We start from the raw sequence: 8154 nt of genomic DNA, 5'->3' as shown, positions 1-8154 counted from the left end.
TTGAGGTGATTAGGAGTGCGACCCCTGGACCAACATTAGTACCCTTAGTACAGTTTCATGGGTGGAAAAGACCAGGACTCTGGGCTGCTCTGGGCCACAGTCCAGGAGAGGCTGTGCTGTGGGACAGAGGGGCTGGGACTCCAGTCCAGGGCAGAGGTTTGGGGCAACAAGTGGGATGGTGGCTGAGGCAGGGGCTGTGGTGGGCCAACCCCACAGGACTGGGAGGGTGGTGGTGTGGCTACCAGCCAGATGCTTTTCAGCAGGTCAAATGCTGTTGGGGGACCCCAGGCCACTGCAGACGGGGAAGGCAACGAGGGCAATGTAAGTGGCCAAGGACCTTTTGGTGCCAAGCTCTCTCTGTGTGCAGTGGGAGTGTTGGAGGTGTCAGGCATGGCAAAGGCGAATTCCTTTGTTCCCCATATCCTCCTCTGCCTTCCTTCTTCTGGAGCCTGCTCAGGTATATTGATCCTTCGTCTCTCAGGGTCCCCAGGCTTGATCCCTGGCACCGAGGAAAAAAGCATAGAGGACAACTGAGCTAAAACAGACGAGAAGGGGAGCATAGTGGGCAGGAAGTGGGCTCACCTGATAAGGGTGGCTGGCAGTCCCGGAGCACCAGGGTAAGGTCAGGTACACAGCCATGGCAGGCCTGTAAGGTACCCACAATGGCATCCCTGGCCTCTTGCACTAGATTCCTCCTGGGGAAGGCCTGTGGCAGAATCAGGTGGCACTGCAGCTCCCCCAGCAGCTGCCCCAAGCCTGGGAGCTCTGGGGGACTAGATTGGCCTGCACCCAAGTCTCTAGGTACCTGATTCTCCTTGCCTCTTGTTTGTGGGGCTGGTTTATGAGCCCTGCCTGGGCTTGGGGCAGTCTTGGTGGGTAGTGTGGGGGTGCCTGGCTCCAGGGACCCATTGCTAAGCAGCCGTGCCACATCCAGAGATTTCACCTCATGGTTAAAGAGACCCCAGTGCTCTCGGCTTAGCCGACCCTGGGTTATGACCATGAACTTGGGGGCAGTAGAAGCTGCAGGATGCTGGAGGCCCATGGGTGAATTTCGACTGGCCACAGAAGAATCCTGATGGGCTAATTGCTGGCGGCTGCCCAACAAGGCCTTGTTACGCTCCCGCCTGGTCTTCCGACGGCGGACCCGACCAGGTTTCTCAGCTTTCTGGAAAGATTGGGGGGCTGGCCCCCGGGGGTCCATACTGTCCTGGAAAATAAAGATAGGATGATCAACAGCATGTAGATAAGTTAGGGAACTAAAGGTGAGTAGTGATGATGTGAGTAGTGAGAAGAGATGGTTTGGGGTGAGCTGGGAGGCAAAATGAGAGAGAAAGAATGCGAAGAGAAGGCCTGGGCACTTACTTTGGCAGCACATATACTAAAACTGGAAATGGCTCAGTCTAGCAAAGAGTCACAGGGATAGAGTGGAATCCAGAGTCATGGTGAATGGGAAGGTTTGTCAAGGAACACAGAAAGGGTTACAGGGAACAGGGACATGAAAAAATAGCTAAAAGATGGGGGACAGGTAAAGGATCATGAGACTGGAGGGGTCTGGAAAAAAAAAAGGGATTTTGGACATAAAATAAATACTGAGGTAGAGAAGGTACTGGAGATGTCAGAGAAGGTACTGGAGATGTCAGAGAAGGAAAGGCAGGAGAGACATCAGAAAAGAAGTTGTGCCTGACCAGGTGGTGGCACAGTGGAATAGAGCGTCGGCCTGGAATATTGAGGACCCAGGTTGGAAACCCAAGGTCTCCGGCTTGAGTGCAGGCTCACCAGCTTGTGCACAGGGTTGCTGGCTTGAGCAAGGGGTCACTGGCTCAACTGGAGCCCACCCCCTTCACGGCACATATGAGAAAGCAATCAATGAACTAAAGTGCTGCAACTATGAGTTGATGCTTCCCATCTCTCTCCCTTCCTGTCTCTCTCTCTAAAAATAAAAAATAAAAAAAAAAATGGAGAGAGAGAGAAGTTGTATAGAGAAAAACTGGAGGATACCGAGAAGGCGACAAGTAACTGGGATTGGGGTCTGGTCATGGGGGTTAGGAGAGTTGGGTTGGAAAGAATGCGAGGGTGGGGCAGTTGAGGAAGGAAAGCGGAATATGGTTGGCGGGGTATGGCGGGGGTAGGAACACCTCACCTTCTGCTCCAACGAACCAGGCCGCCTGCCTACTTCACCTGGCTGTGAGGCACAATGGCTTCTTTTGGTGACCTCGGCGCACTACGTCCTTGGCACTCTTCCGGGCTTTGGGCCTCCTGCGCATGTGCGTGTCCCTCCCGTGCCCTTTGACTTCTTACGTCTTAGAGGCACGAGGCTCAGAGGCACGTGCCAGGGGCCATGAATGCCAGTTATAGCCCCAGCCCTCTCAGCCTGTGGAAACGTCCCATTTGTCCTTAGGCACCTCCCAGCCACGAATTGGCTGTGAGGTCCCCTAGCCCCGCCCTCTTCCTGATTCTGATTGGTTAAGACGTCTCCAAGTGGATTGGCTATCTGGAGCACTCCGACACCAGCTAGCCCCCAGTGATCACGGATTTCATCCCTAGAGAATCGTTATAATATTAGCATTAAGAGCTAGGCTCTGGAGCTAGCTAGGTTCAAATTACCTGACTGGCACATTTGAGCTGTGTGAACTTGGAGAATTTTGTAACTGTTCAGAACCTGTTTTCTAATCTGTAAAATGGGGTTTGTAATAAATAGTACTTTCTTCATACAGTTGCTATGAGATGAGCCAACATCTAACTTAAAATAATGCTTGGTGAATGAATGCCTCGAAGCTTTGTTTCTCACTAAGCTTTGCTTCAGGAATTGCCTCTCTGCCTCTCCTATTTATTTATCTACATTTGTTCCCTCAAAATTTAAAATGAAATATCAATGAGCTGTATTACCTGTGTAGTGTTGCTTGGCTAGCTTCCATGACCTTTCAAATCCTAACTCAGAAATTATTCCTTCTAGGACACCCTTCAACATCAGAGTCCTCTGCCTCCTCCCCAGAGTTCCTCAGTTCCTCCCTTAATCACAACCTGATCCTTCCCTCAACTCTGTGTGTAGATCTGTCTCTCCCAACACACTGAGACAAGGCCAGGTTCTGATCCATTAATTTAATATACATTCAGCAAGTACTTATGAGCAGTCACAGTACTTGGTACTATGAGTCAGACCCTGTTCCAGGCAAGTGGATTGAGGCAAAACATAAACAATAGATTCATCTATTAGTATCAACCAGCCTAGAAGAAGTAAATAGATAAGAAGGTTCCATCTAGGAATATGGCCAGGACGTTTAGAGGGTGTGGAACTCCACACACACCTGGTGCCTGAGATCTGAGATGAAGTTGAGGTGGAGGAAGGATCGACATTAGGTGGCCTTGGCTGTGGAGGTAAGTTTCAGAGCCCAGACATACCCAGCTGAAGTTATTGGTTGGCAGTGGGTTTAGCGAGGGAAGCAGAGGCCACAGATCTGCAAGATGAGCTGCTGTGGGAGGTCTGCCAGACTGGACCTGGGCCTTGCAGCATCTCTAATTTCTTTTCTCTTTTGGCATTTTCTTCTATCCTTGCAGAGCCCATGATGCTATAATGCAAAGGCATGCAGTTTAGATTTTATGCTACAAAACTGCTGGCTTTTTTTTTTTTAAAAAAAAAGATTTTATCTATTGAGTTTACAGAAAGAGGAGAGGGATGGGGAGTGAGAGTGTCAACTCATAGTAGCTTCACTTTAGTTGTTGATTACTTTGTCCTATGTGACTTGACCTGGTTTCGAACCCAGGGACCTCAGAGTTACAGATGGACCAGACAAAACTGGTGTTTTTGAGCAGGGAAGGACCAATAGCGGATAGGCTCATTAAAGTCTGGCGCTGCCTTAGGCTGTCTCCTTACAACTGAGCCTTTAATTTTCATAGTTGGCCATTTATTTTTCGCTCTCCCACACAAGTAGAAAATGGGTTCCTCCTGCCTGACCAGGCGGTGGCGCAGTGAATAGAGCATGGGAGTGGGACGCGGAGGACCCAGGTTGGAGACCCCGAGGTCGCCAGCTTGAGCTCGGGCTCATCTAGTTTGAGCAAGGCTCACCAGCTTGAGCCCAAGGTCGCTGGCTCGAGCAAGGGATCACTGGGTCTGCTGTAAACACCCCCCTCCCACCCCGTCAAAGCACATATGAGAAATCAATCAACGAACAACTAAGGAGCTGCAACAAAGAACTGATGTTTCTCATCTCTCTCCCTTCCTGTCTATCTGTCCCTCTCTCTCATTCTGTCTCTGTCACACACAAAAAAGAAAAAATAAGAAAATGGGTTCTAGCCGGGTGCGTAGGAGCCACCCCTTCCAGGGATCCAAGAATGGACTCGTCCACTCACTCCCCTTCCCCCCACCATGTGAATGGGACACACATACAAGGAGGGGGAGATGGGGGGGGGGAGAAGAAGGGAAGGGGGGAGGGAGGGAAGGGGAGGGAGAGGAGAGAGAGACGGTGAGAGAAAGGAGAAAGAGACAGAGATTTCCTCACATTTCTCGCCCTACAGCAAATGGTTTCTTCCCCGAAGTCAGGGCGCTAGATTTTCCCTCGCTCACTCCCGGCCTTTCAGGTACTTCTCCCCTCCCTGTGACGCCGGTGGGGTGGTTTCTCCTTCCTCCCCCACGTGGTTTCTCCTTCCTCCCCCCACAGATGCTGGATGGTCTCGCCTATCCCCCATTCCTAGATGCTCGGGTACCGTAGCTGGGTCGCCGAGGCCAGAGAGTGGAGAGCGCTCGAGCGGGAAACGCCGGACAAGCTCACTGCGTGGCCGCCGTGGGGGAAGCAAGGGATCCCGATCCACCTCCCCTCCTAAGTGAAGGTTTCTGCCCCTGCAGAGGAGGCGGCGCCCGGGATCGGCCTTCGTCCACCACTGGAGTGCGGCCTTCCGGACCCGTCCATTGTTACCGGGAGGGGTAGGGGTGGGGGTAGGGGTGGGCGTGGTGGAGCCACCTCCTTGTTAGCCAGGGCCGACCTTGTTTGCTTATCCTGCAGAAGCTACGACGCCTAGATGAGTGGAGAGGAGAACCCAGCCAGCAAGCCCACACCGGTGCAGGACGTTCAGGGCGACGGACGCTGGATGTCCCTGGTGAGCGAGCCCGTCTGCGATCATCAGGACTCGGGGGTGGGGGCCGGAACTCAGGAGTTCAGCTGGTTCGCTCGGCTCTCACTACCTGATGGGAAACAGGGCAGATGGGTTGGTACTCCCTAAGGAACCAAGGGCTGAGCGGGCCCAAGAGCCAGCATACCATAACTCCCCCTTGTTTGTCCCTGAAGCACCATCGGTTCGTGGCTGACAGCAAAGATAAAGAACCCGAAGTCGTATTCATTGGGGACTCCTTGGTCCAGCTAATGCACCAGTGCGAGGTGAGGCCCATCTCCTTCCTCCTGCCCCACGCAGGCCTGCCCTCACTGACACGCCGGGACCAGACTGCGGGCCCCAGGTGGGATATGGGCAGAGGCGGATTAAGGTCGGTTAAGGCCCCTTAAAAAAAAAAGAGGGGAAATAAAAATACATGTTAACCATATTTTAAATAAATAAAAAACATTATGTACTATTAATGTTAAAACTGCACATATGAAACCAAACTTGGTGTTATTAGAAAAAAGTGTAAAGTTGAGGTCTTGCAGGGCCTTTCAGAAGTCGGGACCCAGGGCGCGCACCCAGTATGCCCGCCGTTAAATTCGTCTCTGGATATGGGCTACTTGAAATAGCTTCAGGTAGCACCCAGCACCCAGAATTTCAGTGTAAATTTTCCAGTAGAGCCAGAGCTCTACATCCATCAGGCATAAGGTACAACATTCTACTGAGAAGGAAGTGTATGTTCTAGCTTTGTCAGGCTGGAGTTGTATATAGTGAGATTTAAAATGAGGCTTTCCTGCAAGATTGCCTAAGGTGGTCTTTGTTTAATGGGTTTCCACAAAGCTATAATCTTTTCCACAAAGTGAAGGTTAACTGTAATAATAGCTCTTCACAAAGGGGGCTGGTGTATAATATCTTTCTGCTAAGCAATGTTAAACCTTAATGGCTTTTCTCAGTGTGAGGTTTAACTATTGTTTCAATGCATGGCTCAAGCAAAATGATTTCTAGAAAATATGTCTTGCTTCTATGGGGTTCTGAGTATATAATAGGTTTACATAAAGTGAAGTTTGACCATATTGGGGTTTGCTCAAGCAGAGATTTAACCAGACTGCTCCATGAAGAGAGGCTCTTCCATAATGACATTTAGTTAACATTTGGACCCAGAGTAATGTGATACACGCTAACAATGCCCACCCCTCCCCCTGCCCACACCACTTCTTGCCCACAGATCTGGCGGGAGCTCTTCTCTCCTCTCCATGCACTTAATTTTGGCATTGGTGGTGATGGCACGCAGCACGTGCTATGGCGGCTAGAGAATGGGGAGCTTGAACACATCCGACCCAAGGTGAGTAGGGCTCGGGTGGGCAGCTAAAGCCCCTTTAGCCTGTCCCCTCACCACTGCTCTGTGCCTCTTTTTCCACAGATTGTGGTGGTCTGGGTGGGTACGAACAACCATGGGCACACAGCAGAACAAGTGGCTGGCGGCATCAAGGCCATCGTGCAGCTGGTGAAGCAGCGGCAACCCCAGGCCCGGGTGGTGGTGCTGGTGAGTGGGGAAGGAAGGGCATGGTTCTGGGTAGCTTGACACAGAGCAGTGGCTTTCGGGCAAAATTTCACATTGAAAGTTGCTACGTCTGTCAGAGCAGCTGTAAATAAGGACATGTTCAGGACCAATTAGGCCCTTCTGCCCAGGGGACCCCAGAGATTCTGGGGTGTTAAAACTCAAAATACTTAAATAGCCAAGTTATCGGGCACTCCTGGGGTGAATCTAGGCTACATTACTTATAGCTGGGACATTTCCTCCTCTGAAAGAGGGATTCAGCTCTTGCCATTTTGTAAACACTTTTGTAGAGGCTGTTGTTGCTGAATGGGGTCTCAGACAAGGCAACAGAAACTACCTTTCCAATCCCCCCACTTCCCATCCCTTGTGTATTCCACATCTGGGAACTTCATGGTGGGGGCTGGAGAATAGTTTGATCCAGATGTTGATAGGACATTTCACAACTCTCGGTGCCCTTCCTCAGGGCCTGCTTCCAAGGGGCCAGCACCCTAACCCACTTCGTGAGAAAAACCAACGGGTGAATGAGCTGGTACGGGTGGCGTTGGCTGGCCATCCACGGGCCCACTTCCTGGATGCTGACCCTGGCTTTGTGCATTCCGATGGTACCATAAGCCACCATGACATGTATGATTACCTACACCTGAGCCGGCTGGGCTACACACCTGTCTGCCGGACCCTGCATTCCCTGCTTCTACGCCTGCTGGCCCAAGATCAGGGTCAAAGTGTCCTTCTGCCAGAGCCCACACTCTAAGCACACTTTCTTGCAACATTAAATTCTTGTTTTTCAGTCTCTCATCCCATTTTGTTTTATGTCCAACCCAGCTAATACCTCAACCTAAGCTCTTATTTCTGTGACCCTGCAACTCTGCCCAAGGAAGGTATCACGTTATCCATCAAGGTGGTCAGGTTCTTGTAGAGTAAGGCAGAGTTTTATCACAGTAGTACTCCAGGCATGTACTACCAATCAGTTATACTAGGTGAAGCCAGTTTGCCAACACTAGACTCAGTCAAGAAAGAATTCTGGGAACATAAAAGCAGTCCTTTAATCTTTGCACATGCTGTTCTCCTGGCTGGTGCTCTGAACACTTCCTGATATTCCAATCCCCAAGCAGTCATCCCTGCACACAGGGCACAGGTATCTCTGGGAACTATCCACCCACTGCAAGGGGTGTATAACCAAGGAGAGGCTCTTGGTCTGCCAGCAGTTCTGGCTCAGGCCACATGGGGGCAGCAAGGGCCACTGTAAGGACAGCACAGTACTTGGGAGGGGGATGAGACTCAGGTCCAACTTGAACTTTGAGGATCAACTGCTCTTGGAGCACAGGTACACCTTCCCCAAGCCTATGCACATTGGATAGCTAAGAGGCAGAGTAGGTGTCACAACTCCCTAAGCACCAGACCTAGAGATAATCACAATGGATCAGGGTCATGGGGTCCCCTCGAATCGAACGCTGGGAGGTGGTCCTAGCTCACCTTACCTAGTGAAAAAGTATATAGCTCCATGGCCA

At 51.1% G+C, this 8154-nt stretch overlaps 2 protein-coding genes across 12 annotated transcripts; one reads left to right on the top strand and one right to left on the bottom strand.

Annotated features, from left to right (window-relative positions):
• On the bottom strand, positions 1–5115 carry PRR19 (proline rich 19). Of its 11 annotated transcripts, XM_066271970.1 has the most exons (6): positions 4497–4627; positions 3306–3566; positions 2141–2371; positions 806–1207; positions 583–706; positions 1–499 (listed from the first exon to the last, which is right to left on the bottom strand). In XM_066271970.1, the coding sequence occupies exons 4-6, from the start codon at positions 1199–1201 to the stop codon at positions 45–47; spliced, it is 975 nt and encodes a 324-aa protein (XP_066128067.1). In that variant the 5' UTR covers positions 1202–1207; positions 2141–2371; positions 3306–3566; positions 4497–4627; the 3' UTR covers positions 1–44. The 11 variants fall into 11 exon arrangements, 9 of the variants coding, with proteins under 9 accessions (XP_066128067.1, XP_066128064.1, XP_066128063.1 ...); XM_066271967.1 differs by lacking the exon at positions 4497–4627 and adding an exon at positions 4978–5089 and having other exon boundaries at positions 583–1207; XM_066271966.1 differs by lacking the exon at positions 4497–4627 and adding an exon at positions 4702–4834 and having other exon boundaries at positions 583–1207.
• PAFAH1B3 (platelet activating factor acetylhydrolase 1b catalytic subunit 3) lies at positions 4778–7441 on the top strand. The gene is made up of 6 exons (XM_066271971.1): positions 4778–4824; positions 4998–5091; positions 5280–5369; positions 6314–6430; positions 6509–6631; positions 7110–7441. Exons 2-6 carry the CDS (start codon positions 5014–5016, stop codon positions 7395–7397), a joined length of 696 nt encoding a protein of 231 aa, XP_066128068.1. The 5' UTR covers positions 4778–4824; positions 4998–5013; the 3' UTR covers positions 7398–7441.
• Positions 7442–8154: the final 713 nt, after the last annotated feature.

The sequence above is a fragment of the Saccopteryx bilineata genome, chromosome 3 (assembly GCF_036850765.1).
Source record: "Saccopteryx bilineata isolate mSacBil1 chromosome 3, mSacBil1_pri_phased_curated, whole genome shotgun sequence".
Taxonomy (NCBI): Eukaryota; Metazoa; Chordata; class Mammalia; order Chiroptera; family Emballonuridae; genus Saccopteryx; species Saccopteryx bilineata.
This window is presented reverse-complemented; position numbering and strand designations above follow the sequence as displayed.

Excerpts from the sequence above, each read along its gene's own strand:
- PRR19 (XM_066271969.1), bottom strand. The coding sequence starts at position 1,201 with ATGGACCCCCGGGGGCCAGCCCCCCAATCTTTCCAGAAAGCTGAGAAA. Across the intron at positions 500-582 it reads CTGCCAGCCACCCTTATCAG|GGATCAAGCCTGGGGACCCT; the intron begins GTGAGCCCACTT and ends CCTCGGTGCCAG.
- PAFAH1B3 (XM_066271971.1), top strand. The coding sequence starts at position 5,014 with ATGAGTGGAGAGGAGAACCCAGCCAGCAAGCCCACACCGGTGCAGGAC. Across the intron at positions 6,431-6,508 it reads TTGAACACATCCGACCCAAG|ATTGTGGTGGTCTGGGTGGG; the intron begins GTGAGTAGGGCT and ends CTTTTTCCACAG. Across the intron at positions 6,632-7,109 it reads AGGCCCGGGTGGTGGTGCTG|GGCCTGCTTCCAAGGGGCCA; the intron begins GTGAGTGGGGAA and ends GCCCTTCCTCAG.